Here is a 23,695-nt window from a genome sequence, read left to right as displayed (position 1 = left end):
AAAATTCCATTGACTAAAACAGAGAAAGAAATTTAATAACATCACATTTAATTCGATTGGATATGTATCGAAACTTTATGTTATGTAAGTCTACCTAAGTTGTTAGAGAGATTTATATCGCATTCTAAAGTCTACCAAGTGGCTGAGGTGCATGGGCGTGCCTATCTATACCATTCATTAGATGGGACATCTCTTGGATTGACTATGGCCAATAAATCACATAAAGGAAATGATCCTAACCACTCACTTAATTTGCTCCACTTTCGTCTATATTAAAAGTCCATAACACATTTCCATGACAGACGATCGTATGCCAGGATGTATGTTGACTTTACATCCAACAATTTTATTTTACACGGATGTATCAGTGCATAACAACATCCAATCTGTGCAAAAGATGGGTCACATCATAAAGTTTACTTGGGATAAAAACAATTTCAATCGGACGGTCTGACATGATGCAAATGTGTGGCCCATTTGATGTCCGTGGATTGTTACAACTTCCCCTCCAGTTGTTCATTGTACGGTCCATTACTTTCACAGCTCAGGTGTTTGTTGTAGCGACAGACAGGTGGAAATTAATAACGTTGCTGAGGTACGAAGTTGCATGTGGTTATGTCACTAGTTATATATATTTTACGGAAGCGGATTGGCTGCTGTAGCACACACCACCAACCATAGCACACACCACCAACCTGGTTGGTGTGTGTACGTGCCGTTTGAAGGCTGTTTGAACGGTTCAAAGGAGATCAAAGTTACATGGGTACCATGTTTTTATCATATCCTCACCGTTCATCTATTTGGAGAGATCATTTTAGAACATAAGTCTAAAATACTCGTATCAAAAGCTCAAGTGGCACACACCACTAATAGCGGACAATGATTCATCGATCGTTTAGACATCCATAGGGCTCACTATAACATTTATTTTCCATCCAATCTGTTCATAAGGTCACACATATATCAATGAATAGGAAAAACAAATATCATATTGATCCAAAAATTCTGTGACCCAAAAGTTTTTCAATGGTAGATGTTCAATCCTCCACTTCTTTTTTCAGTGTGGTCAACTTGATATTTGGATCTGTTTTATTTTTCCGCTCAATCCTTACAATGATCTCTCCAAATGGACAGACGGTTTGGATATACAACATACCTCACGGTGGGACCTGGCTGATGACATTAACACACCAGCCAGGTCGGTAGTTTGTGGTACCCCCAGCCAATCCGCTTCCATAATTTGCAAGCAGACTGTAAGCCATTCAAATGACAAGATACCAATTAACGGTCCAAGTCAATGAAAAAATGCACTGATTATGAAGACAAGGCATCTTGTCATCATTATATTTAGGGTAAATGGACATCGAACCTGGACGTCCCTTCCATAGGCAGCCTTTTGGAATGGCCCACAAATAAGGAATCACATAGCTTGAATCTGTATGACTTCTATTAAGTGGGTCCCAAATAATTATCGATTTTGATCTGATTGCTAAGTTACTTGAATTGTGTATACCCATTTTGGCCCCTTAGGTAGTTGTGATGAATATAGGGAAATTTGGAGTGGTACAATGAAACCATGCTATCTATGTAAAGTAATTAAGAAGGACATGGATTCTACCTAACCTTTGTTTGGGTTTTGTTTTTTTAGGTTTACAATGTAAATATTTTGTGAATGAATATTAATTATTTACTCTTGTAATTCTCATTAATTAACTTCTTTCACTTGTGTTGATAGCTATTGTATTGGTTGAAAGGCTGTGATGTTAAAATTAAAGAAATGATCAAACCAATTCACTAAAATATGTAGGAGCCAAAAAAATAGGATATGTTTAGTAGTGAGTAATTACTTCTAGTTATGTCCACCTTTGATATGGACAGCCCATCATGTGGGTCCCACTTTCAATGTGGGTCGCCCATCATACAGGGCTCACTTTGGATGTGGAACATTCTGTTGGGATTTGATCTGTGAAATTACACAAATATTGATCTAGCATAACAATTCAAGAGCACCAAGCAATCATAAGAGAACACAAAGATTTAATGTGGAAAACCCTTTCGGGAAAAAACCATGGTACAAAGCGATAGAAATTTATTATGAAAGCATAAATTACAAAGAGAGAGGACTTACCGATTCGAACAACCTCGAATCCCACCCTTGCTATACCCTTTAATACCCTGGAACTCCTTCTAGAAATCCTTAGGGCCAGTTTGAGTAGCTAGCTTAATCGGTATTACGATGGATGGGATTCTCTAGTCCTTGATGTGGCGAATGGAGTGGTGTTTGGATGGCATCCGTCTCTCGGCGTATTAAGAAGAATTGGCACGTGCGATGGAGTTTGTGGGATTTTGAAATCCCACCGAGATACGCGGGTTATCGATTTAAGATGTTTTTTCCTGTACTGGGGCACACAGCGAATGTATGCGGCTTATCCACGCCGTCCATCTATTTTTCCAGCTAATTTGAGGCATTGAGTCGAAACTTGAAGCATATTAAAAGCTCTACGGGACCATACCATAGGAAAGAATGGGAATAATGATTCCCACCGTTGAATTCTTCCTAGGACCCAGAGTGAGATTTATTTGTCATCCAAAGCATTCGTAAGATCTCAAAGACATAAAAGAAGGGGAAAAAAATACATATTAAATAGATCAAAAACTTCTGTACCCAAAAAAAAAAAAAATTCAACGGGAGAAGTTCAATTCATACTGCTTCATGTGGTGTGGTTCACTTAAACTTTGGGTGTGCTTCAATTTTGGGTTGAGCACATAAAATTATCTAATAAAATGGATGGACGGAGCGGATAAAAGACATAAATCATGGTGGGTCCCACACAGTTATCCATACATTGGGTGAAGTTGAAAGGAGTGACGCCATTTCCGATATCCCGCAAAACCCAAACAGTTCACCGGTAGCGCATGGGATAGAAGTGTGCACCAAATGCAACCGACAATCCGCTGCAAGTCATAAATGATGGGATGGCTGTAATTTCATCCCATGTAATCTACCATAATTCACGCGGCTAAACAGGCCCCTAGAATACCTTTAGAATACCTTTTGAAAGCCTTATAATACTTTAAAAAGGCCCTAGGGACTCCTATTTATAGATGGGGAAACCCCACTTACACACCTCCCTAGAAACTGCCTCAAATTTACGCAGTCCGCGCACAAACCGCGCACCGTCTGCATAACCCTCGACTAGTTGAATGAGGGCTTCAACCAGTCGAAGAGACCTTCGACTAGTCGAGGCAGTCCCTCGACTGGTCGAGCACCTCATACCAGATTTAAGACATCTGTTTTAACAATAATCTCCACCAAGTCTTTAATCTTTAAATGTGTACCTTCTTGACCTCTTCTTTTATCTCCGTGTCAAATCATAGCTTCAATTAAAGCTTCTCGTGCACACTCTATCCTTCTTTTACGCCATTGTCAAGCCCAGAAAAGTTGCACAGAACTTGAAATTCTCCATATGAATAACCTTGGTGAGCATGTCTACTGGATTTACGCTGGTATGAATCTTCTCCAGTGTTATACCTCATTCCTTAAACACCTGTCGGATAAAATGGTCATTCAACTAATTACTTTACCCGCTAGTACAAACGAGTAACTTGAATTTGACTTCCTGGAATCCATACTACTTGCATAATCTGAATCCATATAACCAACCAACTTTGTCCCTGTCTTCCCAAAAGTAAAGACGTAGTCTTCTTACCTCGAATGTATCAAAGTAACCATCTCACCACCATCTAATGTTGCTTGCCGGGGTATTTACTTACAACACTGATTACTTGTAAAATAACCGGTCTAATATAGACCATGGCATGCATTGCCAACCGCATTTGAATAAGGGTCATGAAGCATATGTTGCTTTTCCTCATCTGTTTTGGGACATGTCCCGAGGAAAACTTGAAGTGAGCCGCGTAAAGAACGCTCACCGAATTTGCCTGGTCCATCACATACCTACTCAAGGTATTCTACCTGTGATTACTAAAGCATACTCCTCTTCCAGTCTCTATGAATATCACCGCCAAGAACCTTCTTTGCAGCCCCCCCAATCCTTCATCCTGAATGTCCCACTTAACCGAGTCTTTAGTACATTTATTTCGGATAAGTCATGATTGACGATCTACATGTCGTCAACATACAATACCTGACTCACCATAAGCCTGTGTAATCTGAATCCACATACCCAACCAACTTTGTCCCTATCTTCCCAAAAGTAAAGACGTAGTCTTCTTGCTTCTAATGTAACAAAGTAACCATCTCACCGCCATCTAATGTTGTTTGTCGGGGTATTTGCTTACAACACCGATTGCTTGTAAAATAACTGGTCTAATATAGACTATGGTATGCATTATCAACCGCATTTGAATAAGGCTCATGAACCATATGTTGCTTTTCCTCATCTGTTTTGGGATATGTCCTGAGGAAAATTTGAAGTGAGCCGCGTAGGAAATGCTCACCGGATTTGCCTGGTCCATCACATACCTACTCAAGGTATTCTACCTGTGATTACTAAAGCCTGCTCCTCTTCCAGTCTCTATGAATATCACCGCCAAGAACCTTCTTTGCAGCCCCCCTGATCCTTCATCCTGAATGTCCCACTTAACTGAGTCTTTAATACATTTATTTCGGACAAGTCACAATTGGCGATCTACATGTCGTCAACATACAATACCTGACTCACCATGAATGAATCAAATTTTATACCACTGCCTAGGTAACAAGTCGTGCCACCACCTCCTGCAAACTCTTTTTCTCAGACCCTTTAACTTCGAATCGATTTGGTTGCTTCACGAAGAACAACTCTTCCAATTTCCCATGCATAAGTGCAGTCTCCTCATCCATCCTTTTTAGCTCGAGATCGCATTAGGCAACCAGCGCCAATATGAATCTAATAGACACTTGTTATACCACAGGTGCAAATATCTTTGAGAAGCTGATCCATTTTCTTAAAACATAACACTCCACTATCAGCCTTGCTCTGTATCCATGTTGTATTCTCCTGAAGATCCACCTGTATCCAACCGCTTCCTGGCCCACTGAAAGTTCCACCAGAATCTGGTACAATGAGTCTATTACATCATTCATAGTCACCTTCCACTTCTCAACATCATGCTCACCTAGATCCATCTGAATTATTCTCCTGAAGATCCACCTGTATCCAACCACTTCCTGACCCACTAAAAGTTCCACCAAAATCTGGTACAATGAGTCTATCACATCGTTCATAGTCACCTTCCACTTCTCAACATCAGGCTCACTTAGATCCATCTGAATAGTAGACGGATCCCCATCACCTGCAACGAGAACATATGCGATATTGGAGTTGTCCATGTACCTCGTCGATATACTACGATTATGCTTTGTGACTTCTCACATGTGACTGCTCCACCAGCTCTATATCTTTGTCCGCACGTCTCAGCCTTCATACCCTGCCTGCTCATGTGGTCATGCCCAACATGCCACACAAGCGCCCTCTCATGGTGCCCGTTAGGCCCTGCTACCCCTGCTTCACCGCTCGACCTTGCATGCAGTCGTTGCGCTTTTATGATTACCCGTGCCCCCTTAAATACTTTAAGAGCACCATCAATACCTGTGAACTTGCAGCCCATCAAATTCTTCTTTAAATCAGGAATGTGCCGGACATTAGTCAAGGTACGCTCCACCCCATCAAACATCTTAATGTGCACTGTACCAACAGCCATAACATTGCAGGCACTGTCATTACCCATAAACGCTTGTCCACCATCATACTCCTTGTAGCTGACGAACTAACTCTGATGAGGAGTCATGTGAAAGGATGCCCCTGTGTCTAGAATCCACTCACCTCTACGATCATCGTATGACCGTCTGATCATAGACACATACAAAACATCATCATCACATCCACTCGATCCATCTGACGTGGCAGCATTGACCTCCCTGTATGAAGCCTCAGATTCTTCTCTCTTAGATTTAGAATTTGTACAATCTTTCTTCATGTGTCCTTCCATCTCAAAGTTCCAGCACTCTAACTTACTTTTGCCCTTACCCTTGGATTTGGATCTAAAACTTAAAGATCCTGTACTTTGTTCAAAATTTCTGTCTCTCGTAAACAGTGCATCAAAAGATGTCCCTATGTCACCGTTAAGCTTTCTCATGGCTTTCCCTTGAAGGGCTGAGATAACGGTGTTTACACTCAGGGTTTTATTCGTGGTGCACATTGTGTCCTTGAATGACTCATATGATGCCGGAAGAGAATTCAACAACATACATGCTTGTTCCTCATCTTTTATCATTTCCTTCATATTCAGCAATTTGTAAGCCAATTTATTAAAGTTGTTGATGTGAGCCTTCAGATCTCCACCCTCTGCTATCTTAAAGTTATACTACTGACGCTTCAAGTGTAGGCGATTTTCTGAGAATTTTTTCGCATAGACATCCTCTAACTTCACCCATAATTTAGCTTTAGTTTTTTCTCTCATGACATTGTAGAGAACATCATTCGTGAAACATAAACGGATAGAGGATAAGGCTTTTTTATCAAGAGTATTGCAATTATCATCAGTCATAGTAGACTTTCGCTCTTCAAGAGCACCATCTTCGCCTTATTTGATTAAGGAACTAATTATCTTGATATTTTATAACTCAAAGTTATTTTTCCCTGAGTACTTCTCACTATCATAACTAGTGCTTACCATTATTGCTTATCCTTCAGATTTAGATCTGTGCCCCAACGATAGCTCTGATACCACTTGTTGGGATTTGGTCCGCAGAATCACACATATATGGATCTAGGATAGCAATCCAAGAGCACCAAGCAATCAAAAGAGAACACAAAGATTTAACGTGGAAAACCCTTTAGGGAAAAAACCACGGCACAAAGCAACAGAAATTCACTACAAAAGCATAAATTACAAAGAGAGAGGACTTACCCGATTTGAACAACCTCTCGAATCCCACCCTTGCTATATCCTTTGATACCCTAGAACCCCTTCTAGAAACCTTTAAAATACCTTTAAAAAACCTTAAAATACTTTAGAAAGGCCCTATGGACTCCTATTTATAGATGGGGAAACTCCATTTATGCACATATCTAGAAACTGCCTCAAATTTACGCAGTCAGCGCACAAACCAAGCACCGTCTGCGTAACCCTTGACTAGTCGAAGGGACCTTCGACTAGTCGAGGCAGTCCCTCGACTGGTCGAGCACCTCGAACTAAATTTAAGACATCTATTTTAACAACACATTCATCGTTAAGGGACGACATTTAATGTGGATTTTCCATCATGTGTGGCCACCTCGATTTAAGCCATCAATCATGTAGGTCTCAACTTCAATGTCTACTACCAATCATGTGGTGCCTGCCTTTAATGTGAATAGTCTATCATGTGGACTCCACTTTTAAAGTGGGTCGTTCGTCATACTGGCCCATTTTGGATGTGGGCTATTTATCATTAGGAACGACATTTGATGTAGACCATCTATTAAGAGGGCCTATGTTAATATGAGTGATCCATCATTTAGATCATCCTTTGAGTTTTGACCGACTCATGGATAAAATCAGGTTTTTCTCGACCCATGGTGAAATTATAGTCAAGCCCTGGTCAACTAGGTTTACTTCGAGACCTTTTTTTTTTTTTTTTTTTTTTTTTTAGCGTTTAACTACGTTTTAAATGAGAACCATTGATGTACATGACCTAGATGTGCAATTTTGGCCCACTTATCTACTTGTGGCTTGTTGTTCTTGATTTATTTTTAGTATATAGTGTGTACTGGTATGTTAGAATTGATTGTGCAGCTCGATTCAAATAGAACAATTTGACTTCTAAGTTAAGATAGGCATATATGTCAAGTGCGAATCGATTACCTATTTAGTTACTCACAAAATAGTTATTAAAAATATTATGCATTTATCGAAGATTTGGGTTCTTCCTTTGAAGATAGGTTGTACTTTACCTTATGTGCAAAAGAACTTTTATAAATGCAAAAAGCCAAACAAGAAAAATAAAAATACTTACAGGTGATCACGGAAAACAATTATAAAATAACTTTTTAAAAATTGAAGTGATTGCATTGATACCAAAAATAATCCAACCCAAAAGTGTAAACTTAAATTACCTTCCGTATCTTCACGTCTCTCTAACAACTTTTGTCAGTGTCCTCTTTAGCATGCTACTTCTTTCCGCAGTGATATGCATGCGTTCCTGATTAGTTATTTCGGGAATTCAGAAATAAGATACAATACCGCCACTTTAATTCTAAGCTGAACATGCCCTTTTCAGATTTCGGGGGCCCACCATCATATTCTCAATTTCTTCCACGTACGGTAACTATCAACTAATAAGAATGGTACGTTTTGCCTAATGCAGAGACTCTCACGGGACGTCACATGTCGCCCCACGGCCATGCAAGGATGGCCCAGTGAAAGTGATCTTCATATCTTGGATCGTTTTCCATCTTCACATAAGTCATCCAACCCAATGAAAGGATATGGTCCAATAATCATGATGGAAGAATATCCTGACCATTAATTTGTGGACATGAGTGTGCGCAACTGAGAATTTCTTATCATCGATCCACGTTCAGCTAGGCATGGGAAACTTACTGCCGCTCATCCGGAGTGACACGCCAACGGCATGGATTGGGCCATCTTTAGATTTGGGTACTAATAGGTTAGACGTGCTAGTGGAAAAGTGAGTGCACGGGATTGGGTTCTACCCCGATGGTCCATGGCCCAAGAAAATCAAACCGACGGAAAGATCCTAACCATTCAATTGAAATTTATTGAAGATGGACCACTTAAATGAAGGGCTTTTCCAGAAAGTTACAACACATGCTCTAGAAATCATTTTCTCAACCTTCCAACTTCCACTATAAATGGATCAACGACTCGAAGATATCGTGTTCACACTCATCATTCCTTTCGAGCTTTGTTCCTTGCATTGAAAGGCTGACCATGGGGCCCATCATGGTTGAGATTATGCCTGTGATGATCGGTATGATTCGGATTGTTCGTTTGTTCGGTACTACTGTTGGCAAGCAGTGTTACAAAAGCTACGCGGATCAGATGATCCTAACCGTCCGTATCAACAACACTAGATATGGACGGTAGGCAGCTAAAAATAGGCCCAAGCATCATCTTGAAGCATCTAATTCAATAGACCCTGCTATGTATCGCTTCCGATTGTAAAGCAGTATGGTTAGATGATTCTAAATATGTGATCTGGGTCCTAAAAAAACTGACGGTTATGACAAAATGACCTACATCAGAAAAGTTGAGATCATTCAATTGGGTCATTTCTGCATCATTAAATGTCAACAGTGGGATCCAACAAATTGACGGTCCAGGTTGAAGATTGAGTGTCCAGCCATTTACTAAAAGCTCTGGAGGGAAGTCACGGCAGCTTTACTGATCATGTGGTTAATTATAAAGCTGTACATGAACCGAGTTAGCTTGGTTAACTCGTTTGCTTGGAAAAGCTTGACTCGGATTGAATATAGGTTCAAGCTGAGTCGAGTTGATTTTTTGAGGGCGGAATATGTTCAAGCCGGGTACATACTAAACCGAACTCAACTCGACTGGATGAAGTTTACTTAGTTTATATATATATATATATATATATATATATATATATATATATATTTCTTATATTATAATATAAAACCTAAAGCATATACCCAAACCTGTGTATAACCAAAAAAGAAGAAGATGTAAATTTTGGTTACCTCCAGCTGCAATGGCAAATCCATCCCCAAATATCAATACAAAAGAAAACAATAGGGTGTGTGTCGGGTGCACGTGTAAAAAATAACAAAAAAAAATAACACAAACTTGAACTCAAACACTGCTCAAAAGATCAAGCTCAAGCTCATCTCGAATTTGGCTTGAGCTAGCCGGATGTTGACTGAGTCAGAGTTGAGTGGTCCAGTCAAAGCTGGAGGACTGATCCAAGTTGAGTTTAAGCTGGGGTCGCCTGTTGGCCGAGCCGAGCGGAGCCCAGACTTACATTGACTTGTGTACAACCCTAATGCAAAATGCTACTTATGACACTTTGCAATATAGTAATCAATCGTCAGCTATTTATGCCCCTACTCCCTATGGGGCTTGGCCAGCCTGGATGGCTAGGACCTATAAGAGGGCGGGCTAGGTGAGATCCCTGACTCTGCGGCTCTTATTACCATTAAAAACTTCTTAGGACGTACCATAATGTTTTTATATTATTTATTTGCCATCCAATCTGTGGACAGGGTCAGTTAAGCCTGGATGAAAAACAAAGCTTGATCCAAAACTTTTTTAGCCCATTAATGGTCAATCACTAGTGCTTCCTATGGTATGATCTGCCTGAAAATTAGATCTACTTCATTTTTGGAATAATGCTCGAAGACGATCTAAAAAAACGGATGGACAAGGTGCATATAGAATACACACATCAAAGTTGGCCCCAGGGCAAGGTCCTTTGCTCCCCTTTTAGGGTCAGGGCCTAGGCCCCTAACCTTGGTTGGAGGGTCGGACCTAGCCCGAAATCAAGGGGAGAGGATTAGGTGAGACCCCATACTCACCCAGGAGGGTGTGGCCCTTATTAGAGGCCCACCTTGATGTTTGCCATCCATATGTTTTTTTCATATTATTTTTGGGGCATAGCCTCAAAAATGGGGTAGATCCAGCGTTCAAGTGGACCAATACTTAAGAATAACGTGGTGATTGTCCATTAATAGGTCACAAAAGTTTTGGATTAACATGATATTAGTTTTTTTTTTCCTACATCTATATTTATGTGACCTTATCAATGGTTAGATGACAAATAAACATTATGAAAACGTTACAGTGGCCTCAGGAAGTTTTTAATGATAGGGCCTTCAATCAACTCGTGTTTCTTATGGTATGATCCACCGAGTTTTGTATATACGCCATTTTGGGGACGGCTCCTTAAAATAATTTTCAAAAAATGAATAGACAATGTGGATATAAAATATATACATCAAGGTAGCCCATGGCAAGGGCTGCACTAATCTGCCCCTGAAATCAATGCCTGGTGTTATGGCCAGTCCTACCATCAATTCGGCCAATAATACGATTGAAAAAATAAATAAATTTAAAGACGTGAGGGGTTTAAGTGTTACTCGGGTAATAGCTGAGTGGGTGTTACCATTACTGTGTGGGTCCCATCTTAATAAATATGTTGTATATCCATGCTGCCCATCCATTTTTTTCTGCTCATTTTAAGAAGTTAACCAAAAATTTAAGCAGATCCAAATATCCGGTGGACCACACCATTGGAAAAAGTGCTTTATGACCATTTAAAACTTTTTGCAGGCGACAAAAGTTTTGGATCAATTTGATATTTGTATTTCCCTTCATCCAGGTTTGTTTGACCCTATCAACGGGCTGGATGGCAAAAATAAAATAAAATACTACAGATCTTACGATGGGCCCTGGGTTGTTTGTAATGGTGAGCGTCCAATAACCACTGTTTCCTGTCGTGTGGTCCACTTGAGATTTGGATATACTTAAATTTTCAGAAAACCGTTAGAATGTGCTGTAAAAATGGAAGGACAGCGTGGATATACAACGCATCATAAAGGTGGGCCCCACAGTAAAGGTAACACCTAGGGTCATGTTTCACTGTACATATAGTTTAAAGACACGTCCAGGATCCGGGTCAAGTTTCAATAATCCAAATCATTTATATGACAGGGCTCTTGGTAGAAAGAGGAAGTACAACTAAACATTAGACTATCGTATGGACCCGGCCCAACCAAAGCCTTTCCAATCTGGTTTGACCAGAGCCAGGGCTGAGATTGGGCCTGGTTTAACCTTAGAATGGCCTATTTCCACCCCTAATAGGCACCCCTAGTCCTTATTAGGAATAGCAATGGCCTGGGTTTGAGCCGGGCGAAAATAGGAATAGCCTCAGCTGACAATTAAGATCCAAGATGCAAGCCTGGATTGACAAAAATTAGTTAGTCCCAGATCCAACCTAACTCATCCATATATCAAGCCAGCCACACATGCAATAAAACCAACATTCCGCATTCAAGATGGATGGTTGTGTCACCAAGGATTGAAATGGTATATTTATGGGTTGGGTGAAGATGACTTGAGCCCAAGCCCGACTCGAATATTGGCGTAGCCATGCATGTGAGGCCCAACCCATCCACAGACCAACCTACCATGTCCACAGATGCAAGCCTGGCTTGACAAAAATTAGTTAGTCCCAAATCCAACCTAACTCATCCATATATCAAGCCAGCCACACATGCAATAAAACCAACATTCCACATTCAAGATTGATGTTGTGTCACGAAGGATTGAAATGTTATATTTATGGGTTGGGTGAAGATGACTTGAGCCCAAGCCCGACTCGAATATTGGCGTAGCCATGCATGTGAGGCCCAACCCATCCACAGACCAACTTACCATGTCCACGGATGCAAGCCTGGCTTGACAAAAATTAGTTAGTCCCAAATCCAACCTAACTCATCCATATATCAAGCCAGCCATACATGCAATAAAACCAACATTCCGCATTCAAGATAGATGGTTGTGTCACGAAGGATTGAAATGGTATATTTATGGGTTGGGTGAAGATGACTTGAGCCCAAGCCCGACATGAATATTGACTTAGCCATGCATGTGAGGCCCAACCCATCCATAGACCAACCTACCATGTCCAAGCCTGACCCAAAGCAAGGTCAAGTGGGATACCCGGCCCATTGCCACCCTTAGTCTCTAGGTTTTAGTTGATATCAACGTCTAATAATTTCATTTTGCCTCTGTCTCGACTCACTCGGGATCTAATGAATATTGCTGCCCTCATTCTATACAAGCCACAGTAAACAACTTACGCTGAACGGCTGATATATCATCACTATCTATAGTTGAAGTTATACTAACGGAAAGAGAATCTTCATTGCTCACATTCAAATATAAAACATCATAATTTAGGATCGCTAATCAAAGCATGTTTAGGATCACTAATCAGATGTGATCGTGGGATAATACCTTTACATGGTAGCATCTAGAATATGGACGGCTTAAATCATGGGACCATCTTAGCAAGTGGGCCAAGTGAACTGTTACATACTATGATTCCAAGTCGACAGGTGCAAAACAAACTCTCGTTTTTTAGAGGGTTGCCTCGAAAGGTATTCAAACCACCCACATGCATTCAGCCACCACACGCTGAGCGAATATAGGGCTTAGGAATATACCTAGAACTTGTTGAGCCAGGGATTGGTCTTTCAGGCCAGACCGTCCAAACTTTGAATTTTGCTGGTCCAGTCGCAGGCCATTGACAGCCTTAAGCCTAGATTACCTTGTCCTATACTTAGGCTCAACTCTTTTCACTCGTGTAATGCAATATTTTCTTAAATTGGGAGAATAAGTTATCTTTATAATCTCAAGTCATTTTACCAATGATTCTACTGAGTTTCGACACCCCTCTTTCATCTCTCTGCTAATCTCTTCCAACCCTTGGTATCAATAGTGGCAACAAAAGGTGGACCCACATTATGTATGGTCTAAATCAATCATTAGACCCCTATTATAATCAATATGTATCATTTACTTTTAAGAGGGCTTTATTTAAATGGATGATATTGAATTGCAAATGTTTGATTAGGTTGAAATTATAGATGAATGATATGATTGGCCTATTACTAAAGATGAAAGATTTGCTATGACTAATGTTTAATTCAAATGGTTCTTTTTGAAAGTTATTAAACATGAATAAGCTAGTTCAATCTGATGGGGATTTTCTCCTCATGGCTCGACCAGTCGAGTGCCCTGCTTGACCGATCAAGGGGTGATGCTCGACTCAAAGTCGAGCAAGCAAATTGGTTTGGGACTCCGAGGTGCTCAACCAGTCAAGAGAGGTGCTCAACCGGTCGAGTGGGCAACTCAACCGGTCGAGGACCCTACTCGACTAGTCGAGGTTATGCAGATTCATGTCTGAATTTTGTATGAACTGCGTAAATTTGAGGTGGTTTCACAAGAGGTGCAAAATGGAGTTGCCTAAACTATAAATAAGGGTACCTAGGGCTTATCTAGAAAATGCAAGAGAGTTTCCTAAATCTTTGCAAGGGTTTACTAAAGGGTTTAGGGCTATCAAAGGGGTGTGTGTGTGTGTGTGTGTGTGTGAGAGAGAGAGAGAGAGAGAGAGAGAGAGAGAGAGAGAGCTTGTGGAAGGGAGGTTTTGCTCATAAAGGTGATCTACTGTACACTTGACATCTCAACGCTTTTATGTTCTCGAAATCAGTGAGATCTCTTTATTTTTCTTTATTCTCTTACTGTTTATCCACTCCTGCGTGAGTGAAGAAGGTTTGATACATGGGATATGTGCTTGTGATTGGTTGTAACGTTCTACTTCATAGTGGATTGTTGATCTGGACGAGGTCCCGTGGTTTTTACCTATTTAAGAGTTTTCCATGTAAAAATCTCTTGTATCGTGTGGTTTGTACTTTGATTTATTTCATTAATTTATTATCCTATAATTCTAGTGTTTTTGGGAGGCTAAATCTTAATGTTTTGTGCAGCGGCCCCCAACACAATCAACATAGAAGGTGAGACCTTATCTGCTTGAAACCAAAGATTAATGATCAAATTGAACCAATTTAGTAATTCAAGTAGGCTAGTATTAAAGATGAATAATCTAATTAGACTGATATTGTAGATGAATGATTTAATTAGGCCGACACTTAAGATCAATGATTGATTTGGTGGATATTGAATATTAGCAACCTGATTATATTGATGTAAAAGTTGAATAGTTTAAATAGAATGGTATAATAAATGAATGGTTTGATTAGACCAAAATGAAGATTAACAGTCCAATTAAATTAGTATGAAATATCAGCGGTCTTAGTCAGGAATTTAAATAGAATGGTATAATAAATGAATGGTTTGATTAGACCAAAATGAAGATTAACAGTCCAATTAAATTAGTATGAAATATCAGCGGTCTTAGTCAGGAAGTTGAATCTGAATTGCCTAACTGGGCCCATATTGAAATATAACGGTTGAATTTTGAGAGAGTTCAGTGGGCATGTGGGTCATTGGTAGACTTAACAAGGTATTAAGTCTCCTTTGCGATAGACACTCAAATAGAGTACATTGTTATTCATCCTTTCCTGATCTCATTAAAGTTACCCTTGTAAATCTAATCTAGCCGATTATAACCAACCAATCCGTTCCCACCATAGCATGTCTCAAAATTTTCAGCACCAGGGTTTGTCGATGCCATTGAGAGCTGTTCAATATCATCGATAGCTGCTTGATGTCATCAAAAAAATTCTAGAACTTCACAATTGGTTGTTGGACACTTTTAATGTCTTGCTCGATGCTATTGAGAAAATTCAGAAAATCTATGTTTAGTTGTTGGAATGTTTTAGTATTTTGTTCAATGTCATTGAAGATGTTCGATGCCATCCACAATCTGTTGTTGCTATCGAAGTCCCATCAAATGTATCATTAAATGATAGCAGCAAAGTTATACAGAATTGCGTAAATGTAAAATTTGTTTCTTATTTCAATTGTGATTCAACTAGAAGCTATATATATGGGTGTAATTAGGGATAAAAGGTATCTAAGGGCTTTCTAATTCGCTCCTAAAGTTTCAAGGGTGTAGCTTAGGTGATTCGAAGCTTGTTCAAATCGAGTAATCTCTATCTTGTAATTTTATGATTTAATAATGCATATATGTTGTTTTGTGCCATGATTTTTTATTTTTTATTTTTCAAAAAGGGTTTCCTATGTTAAATTTCGAGTTTTTGTGATTTAGCTTAATTATGTGATTGGAATATTTTACTTGATTAATATATGTGTACTTCCACATTCCCCCAACAACTAAATAGTAATCACCGTTCAATGAGGTGAGCCCCCATCAAACCGATGATGTGGATGCTGTGACACTGCCCATCCCATGTGTCTCATGCGTACATGAGAAATGATGAGCCGATTCGATGACAGTAGATTTGAGGGGAAATCGGCAGCAAAACTACGGGGTAGCACACTTATGCAAGATCCTATAAACTCATTTGCGGGCCTGACCGTTCATATTCCCTGGCCCCAAAAATCAGTTTCGGCACATATCAATCGGGCAGGTGCAATGAATATGAAACGATTGTGTTCTCCCTGTGACCGTCCACTGGTTTTGTTTACATGGGGAATAAGTGATGAGGAGACCGCACTATCCATTGGCCAGGGACATTTTCACGGTGGGCATCACCAAATGAATAGCTCAGAATTCATATATCCCGCACGTGTGACTTTGGTGCGTGTGCCGCATACAAAGGTGCGTGTGGTGGGTGGCGCAGGCAAAACTCCTCTCTCTGGGGGCTTTAGATCGCCGAATGTAACGGCGGGTGCCGGGTCCAACACCAGCATGGGCCACGTGTCCCGTCGAGCACCAACGGTCCGATGTGCGTGCATCTTGCCACGTGGACCTAATTGAACCAATTGATGGCCTTGGCCATGTGATGATGCCGCCTGTTGCGTCTTCATTTCCGAGCCTATTTCTCCGATATCACGTGCGGCTTGAGCTCTCCTTGATACGTGTCCTCGTTTTTTTTTTGGTAGGTTCAGCTGAATGCTGTCCATCGCCGGATGTAATGGCAAGTGCCGGATCCAATACCAGGATCGGGCCACGTGTTCCATCAAGCATATGTCTTTTACATGTACGATGCGCGTGCATCTTGCCACGTGGACCTATTCGAACTAATCAACAGCTTTGGTCATGTGTTGATGCCTAACTTGCATCCTGTTTCCTGACATGCCTATTTTCTCGGAATCACGTGCGGCTTGACCTCTCTTAGATACGTGTCTTAGTTTTATTGGGCAGATTAAATAGATACAAACGCTGTTTTCAAGGTGGTACGTGTGGTGAGAATGGCCTCTTTTGTCTCACTTCGCATTGAGATAGGATAGCTGTAGTTGTCGTCCATTAACTTACGTGTTTGACGGGATTTCTCGGACACAGATCGTCGCGATAGAATGGACAGCTCTGATTGATGCATCACCCTGCCAAGTGTACGATGGAAATTTCATCCAGCCATTTGAAAACAGAAGTTGAAAGTGCTTGATGGTCTCTACGGGGAAAGCCAGGGACTTCGATTCAGGATATTATCAAGAAAATCTAGCAGAAAATAAAAATATTTGAAAATATTATATTCTAAAATTATTAAATAAATATAAATTTAAAAAATATATAATTATATAAGTTATAGTGCTGCTAGTTGCATTCGGACACTTAAACACTTTAATCGATTGATTGGAACGGTCCATTAAATTCAGAACATACTTCGTGGTCCACCGTAAAAAAATCACACTGACGGATGATCTAATCCATCTTTAATTTGGCTTTTTTTTTTAATTTTATTTATTTATTTTAGTTATCCTTTTTCCACACCATAAATGGGATGGTTGTAATTGCCTAACAAAATTGATTCTTTAGAATCATTAGCAATCCATGATGGTCCCGATTTCCTTGATGAATCAACTCGTTGATTGGACCTACTTTTGTGTAAATGATCTCGACCCTTCATTTTTAAGGCCATTGATTAAATGGTTAAATTTGTTAGATCCGTGTAATGTCTTTATGATTGCCTATGAATTACATGCATTTGACCTAATAAACAGTCTAGAACAATGGATTGTAGCAAGTTCTAAATACAACTAGGAGCACTATTACTTAGTGTTAAGAGAGCATTATAGCATATCTCTATTGCAATTTTTTTAAAATTTCACGATATTAGTGTAATAAAAACCTTATATTTTCAAATCTGCCCGGAAAATCTCTCCATAATTCTAATTCCTTTCTTATCACTTTTTAGCTATTAAGGTGTACAGATGCATATGGCCATTTAAAAAAACCTTTTAGTACCTTGTTTATCGCCTTTGTATTCGATAACAACCGACTGTTTTGAAAGACGAGCAAAGACCTTTTATTACCTTCACACTTTTCCTTTGTTTAAAATAAACTGGCACGTATGCATGTACACACCTCTTTGACCTGTAGCATACATGTGCCCCGATCCTACTAATCCGGATCGCGGGCCCCAGCGTAGTGAAAGTCACAGTGAAGAATGATTAAGGCCATCGGTGTAATGGTTGGCCTTCTGGGCTTGGTAATATCGGGCTCGATTGGACAACAGGACTAGGCCGAAGGCTAGATCGCGGCCTAAAATTTAATCTTGTTTATTAATCAAACTGGGCTCAGGCATATCTATGAGCCGCCCTGGCCTGAACCCAACCCAACTAAGTCTGTTTAAGGTTTCAAGGGTGGCGTGGATTGGGCCAGACGAGGACCTAGGTCATGCATAATATTCACAGACCGTACCTAGGCCTGTTTGGTTTGGCCTATCACGGGTTTGGATCGGACTCGGACTTTGGTTTTACTTTCCGGGCCGCTTGGCAGACTTGGCTTGGCCCGTTAATAGCCCTAAGGATGACTGTTGGGGTGGAAATGGGCCGAGTTTAGGCCTGGCATGAGTTTTGTAGAGTAGGCCCAAACCCGAGCCCAAAGTATTTGGTTGGACCGGGACCTGACTGGCCCGAGAATTGATAATCCCTATCTCCCACTCGAGTATTCATATTCTAAGCATTGATCAAGTGGGCCACACATGAAAAAAAATAGATTTTTTTAAAGAAATGAAACTAACTGTCTACATTCAAGACATGAATTGCCTAACTGAAGATTGGAATGGCATATTTGCGGGATGCAAAAAATATAGCTATAAGGTGGGGTCATGCTGGGACTTAGCCCAGTCTAACTTAAAAGTTAATCAGACCATGATGCGTAGCCCAAAGCTGGGTTGGGCTCGCCCGGTTGGGATGGTTACCCAGCCCATTGCCACCTTTAAATTGATTGCGTGTTGTCAATTAGCAAAGGACACAAATTCAGAAACGAATTGCCCACTAATCACAGGTTAGGATTGCCCAATTAATTTGATTTTCAGGCCATGACCTTATAAAGTGATACTCTTAAACCGTGGCCCAACTAAGCATCACACTTGATTTATCGATGACCCAAATCAATGGTTGGAATTATACGATGTCAGCGGAGCTGTGTAGACTATCCTAGGGCCTTGAGTCCGTACAAGTGGGGCTCCATGATTTGATTATCAAGACCGTTTCTCTGACGAGGCCCACCGTCAAGATCTTCCTGATGAGCACAAACCTAACCCTTCTATCCCACCAGACATGAATAATATGCCTAATAGAGGACCGCATTCAGCCATAAAGGCCTAAAATTGGATGGCTAGGATTTTCAGTCCTGGGGATTTTTGGCCATGATCCATCCACAGTGTGGCCCCAGGAGTCAATACATATCCTCGGAGCAAGGATCACCGAATTCCCTCAACCCAAGGATCTAATTCCCCCATAAATGGATTTTTGTGGCCATTGAATCTGGACTATTGCTTTATACATTTTTATTTTATTTTTTTAATCGTCAATGGTTATATTCATTCACAGCGATTTTGGGCATCAGGCCACCCATTCCCATTTCCCACGCTGCTTTGACCAACTACTTCAGGAGACTTCAATAAATACTCTACTGAAAATTCACTTTTCATTTTCTCCGGAACAATGTTGTTATCAAACACACCGATAAAGGTTGACAGAGGCTTTGATACTCTTCCAGAGTGTGATTGATGATACACTGGCACTTAGAAATTGCATGTAAGTAATTCAAATTGAACTGTCCAACCTATAGGTCACGATTTAGATATGTCACAAACCAGAAAAAAAAAAAAAGAAGCTTATGTAATTATCTAATTATCAAATTGGTGGATATTCATCAGACGGCTAAAATGAAAAGTATTTAATGGACGTACAAGCATCTGTCCATTATTCAGTTTAATTTGCGTTAATGTTTGCCAAGTGTACATTTTTCGAGTGTTTTGAGTATCAAATAACTTTCCTGATTAGCTAATGCTACATGCATCAAATTGAGAAATAGGCACACATGTATAATGTCCAAGACAGCAGCAGGACCCACGTATGACCTGGTATAAAATCAACCTGGTTGGACAATGATAACTGCGGGTGAAGATAGATGGTTTTATTTTCGGGTGGAACTGGGTTGGATTTATCTCCAAGATGAAGAGGAGGAAAAAAAAAAAAAAAAGAAGGAAAGCTGGAGGTTTCAACGTCTGCACCTCAACTGTTTCCTTCGTATGGCCCACTTAGAGTTTTGGGCTCTCGTACTAACATGTGATGGCTCAAGTGATGGACGGAGTGGATGCCATACACGCATCTCGGTGGGCTCCACAGAGCTCTTTGTTGCACGGCTAGTACAGCAAGCGTTGAGGAAATTGGCTGACCCTCAGGCTACGGACGGCCACTTGGGCTTGAACTACATGCGAATGATAAGGCACCGAAGGAATCGTCTATGTGGCATCTAGATGATGACGTCATCATCACGGTCCCATCGTGACGCGTGGAAAGAAAAAGGCCATTCCACGTTCTGGACAGCCAACGTGGCTAACGCCGACACTCAACAGCCTTTGCCGTGGCTCCAGTCACGTGCAAAAGGACACGTGTCTCAAACTTATATGCCGTTAGATAACGCCGTCATATCCACTGACGCCAGAAGCTGCTGCTATAAATAACGGTCCCTTGAAAGCGCATCCTCTCAGTCGTAGCAGCCTTTCCAGCGATTTTCTTCAAATCGGCCATGAAAGCTGTTCTGCTCAGAACTACTTCGGGTTCGAGTCCGACTCAAGCATCCATCGGTTTTTGCTCGCCGAGGGGATCTTTCTCTGATCATGATCACGGCACCGGAATCTCTTTTTCCGGCAGGAATACCACCCCATCTCCTCGATCCGCCTTGCATTTCGAGATGAAGGATAGAAGCTGGATTCCGACGAGTTTTCGACGAGCTTTGTCTGATACCGACCTGATCCGAACGGAGAAAGCGAGCTCCGGCAGGTTCCGAGCTCTGAATCGGGTCTTTTCCCGTTCGGTTCCGGCACGGATATCAGAGGAACAAGATCTCTCTGAGGAGAGCGTCGATCTGCAGAGTGAAATGGGAGAGGATGAAGGATCTCTGATGTCGAAGTGGAAGAGTTTCGATCTCGGAGTTTCAGATCGGATTTCGGGAATTTCGCACGAGGAATTGGAGTTTCCCAGCGGTGGGATGGGGATGGGGAAGGGGAGGAAGGTCGGGGGAGGTGGCGATGGGACCGGAGATTTTACCAGCGGGAGCGGCGATCAGAACAAGATCGGAGCATATTACCAGGAGATGTTGAAGTTGGACCCTGGGAATCCGCTTCTGCTGAGGAATTACGGAAAATACCTGCACGAGGTAGAAGCTGCTGCTTGAATTTCGATTTTTCTACTCGTATTCATAAAGAGTTTTGCTCGATTTCCTGTCTTAACTTTTTTTTTTTTTTTTTTTTTTTTCCTGTTTTGGTTTTTGGAATATGATTTTGTGTGGTGTTTTGATTATTTGGCGGGAATTTGAATAGTTTCTGTGTTTGCATTTTTTGTGGAAAATGGGAAAAGGTGGAGAACGATTTGGAAAGAGCGGAGGAGTATTACGGGAGAGCGATTCTGGCGAGTCCTGGAGATGCAGAGGTATTGTCTCTATATGGAAAGCTGACATGGGAGACGCACAAGGACCAAGGAAGAGCCAAAAGCTACTTCGATCAGGCAATCCAAGCCGCTCCTGATAACTGGTATGAATCTAGCACCCCCTTTTTATTTTGAATCTTTTTGAAATTTCCTGCGATCATTTGCGAGAGATTTCCTCTTTGATATAATAATAAATGGCGTGAACATAACGGCGCAAGTTAGCAAAACCAACTAGACGAGGCCTGGCTAAGTTCTCTCCACGTCCAGACTGGCATCCTAGCGAAGGATCCAGACTCTCCCGACCCGGCCTGGCATGTATAACCGGATATTTTTTGGGCTGGGCTTGAGCTTAAATCATTTTGGACATACACGGTCCATCCCATCCCAGCTTGACCTGACTTCACATGTGCATGTCTTATATCCTTCAAATCAGCCATTCTAATCTGGACGCGGATTGCGTCCTACCAGCGCCCCGTCTCCAGCTGGGAACGGGCAGAAGCTTTGAGTAGCCACCGTGATGTATGACTTTTATCCACACTGTCCATTCATTTCTCCATAACATTTTATTGATTACGACCATTCATTTCTCCATACCATTTTATTGATTACGACCAAAATTTAGGTAAATACAAGGCTTAAGTGGACCACACCACAGGAAAAAGTGGTGGTAATGATTCTCACCGTTGAAATTTTCCTGGGGCCTACTGTGATGTTTATTTGCCATCCAACCTAATCATAAAGTTACATAGACCTTGATGAAGGGAAAAACACAAATTTCACCTCGATCCAAAGCTTCTTTGGCCTCCAGTAAGTTTTCAACTATAAGAATTTAATCCCCATTGTGTAGTCAACTTGTGCCTTTGATCTGCCTCATTTTTGGTACTATACTCTCAAATGGCACAGCGAAATGGATGGACGGTGTGGATAAAATCCATCTAATTGTACCAGAACAGATCTGCCGGACTATGGACGCATTTAAGAATGAATATAGGGCTCAGGGTACGCACAGATCATGCATTGTGTGATATGTATCTATACTCAATCTTGCATTAGTTTGTTCGGGCTTTTGAAGCGAGTTGGGTCGCATCATCTGGCTGAGTATGATGATAAGCTTTATGGGCCAGCCTATTCTTCAACCGGAGCCCGACCCATCTACTTAAACGGCCACGTTTATTAACCCGAGCCAGGCCAGGTTGGATTATCCCCCCCAACGCACACTAATCACAAAGAAAGGCTATCCAATCCAATCAACGGCTTGGAGTGTCCCGCTTCTTTATGTTAGTCTCTAGCTTCATTTTATCGAAGTTTTCTGAGGATGGGTTTGAAATGGGATTGTGGCAGCTATGTGCTTGGATCGTACGCCCAATTCATGTGGGATGTAGCTGAAGACGACGAGGAAGAAGAAGGTCCTGGAGAAGAAAGAAATGTGGATGGGAAATCCCCGACTTTGGTTGAGGCCTGTTAATGGAGTTTCTCTATCTCTCTGCTGCGGTGGCTAACACAATAATAAGATAATAAATAAATAGTGATTAAGAATATAAATGAGATTAACTCAAAGATGTACAGCTAAGCTATAAGAGGTTAAGGGATTGAAATAGGGGGGAGGGGAGTGTTTGTCTATGCCTTTCTAACGACGTTGTCGTCTTCCATTTTTAAATAAAAAGGGATTTCCATTACCTAAAAATATACTATTTTCCGTTTGGTTGAATGAATTATCTGTTCGTTTGCACTCCTCTCACGCTTATCCAGCCCAACAACTCCCGTGAGAAGAGGTTACTGACTTGACTTTTCGAGTATAAAAAGCAACCTTATCGTGGAGTGGAAATGGGTTGGATTGGCCCACGGGTCAACTTACCCGACCCGATTATGAGGTGGGTTCGGGCCAAACTAAATGGTGGCAGCTGGACAGACTCGGGCTAGAAATATGATCCATTTAAGTAAATGGGTTGGGCTTGGGTTGAACCATACCTGACCCGACCTGCCCATATGTGAACCCACCCGATCTGGTCTGACCTAAAACACAAAACAAAATAGAGAAAACTATAGGTAATTTTTTTATGCGCATGCGAATCCACGGTCAGGAGTAGGTTGCGCGTAGCCTTAAACATAAGTTGGGTCATGGTGGGGTCAGTCATGC

At 41.1% G+C, this 23,695-nt stretch overlaps 1 protein-coding gene across 1 annotated transcript; it reads left to right on the top strand.

Annotated features, from left to right (window-relative positions):
* The first annotated feature begins 20,614 nt into the window (after positions 1-20,614).
* On the top strand, positions 20,615-23,249 carry LOC131248012 (uncharacterized). The gene is made up of 3 exons (XM_058248044.1): positions 20,615-21,289; positions 21,490-21,662; positions 22,900-23,249. The coding sequence occupies exons 1-3, from the start codon at positions 20,660-20,662 to the stop codon at positions 23,021-23,023; spliced, it is 927 nt and encodes a 308-aa protein (XP_058104027.1). The 5' UTR covers positions 20,615-20,659; the 3' UTR covers positions 23,024-23,249.
* The last annotated feature ends 446 nt before the right edge of the window (positions 23,250-23,695 follow it).

The sequence above is a fragment of the Magnolia sinica genome, chromosome 6 (assembly GCF_029962835.1).
Source record: "Magnolia sinica isolate HGM2019 chromosome 6, MsV1, whole genome shotgun sequence".
Taxonomy (NCBI): Eukaryota; Viridiplantae; Streptophyta; class Magnoliopsida; order Magnoliales; family Magnoliaceae; genus Magnolia; species Magnolia sinica.
Note: the sequence above shows the minus strand (reverse complement) of the source record. Positions and strands in the feature narration are given on the sequence as shown.

What these genes read in the sequence shown, in the direction of transcription:
- LOC131248012 (XM_058248044.1), top strand. Translation starts at nt 20,660, where the DNA reads ATGAAAGCTGTTCTGCTCAGAACTACTTCGGGTTCGAGTCCGACTCAA. An exon ending in ACGGAAAATACCTGCACGAG is followed by an intron (nt 21,290 to 21,489) that starts GTAGAAGCTGCT and finishes AAATGGGAAAAG; the next exon opens with GTGGAGAACGATTTGGAAAG. An exon ending in CAAGCCGCTCCTGATAACTG is followed by an intron (nt 21,663 to 22,899) that starts GTATGAATCTAG and finishes GGATTGTGGCAG; the next exon opens with CTATGTGCTTGGATCGTACG.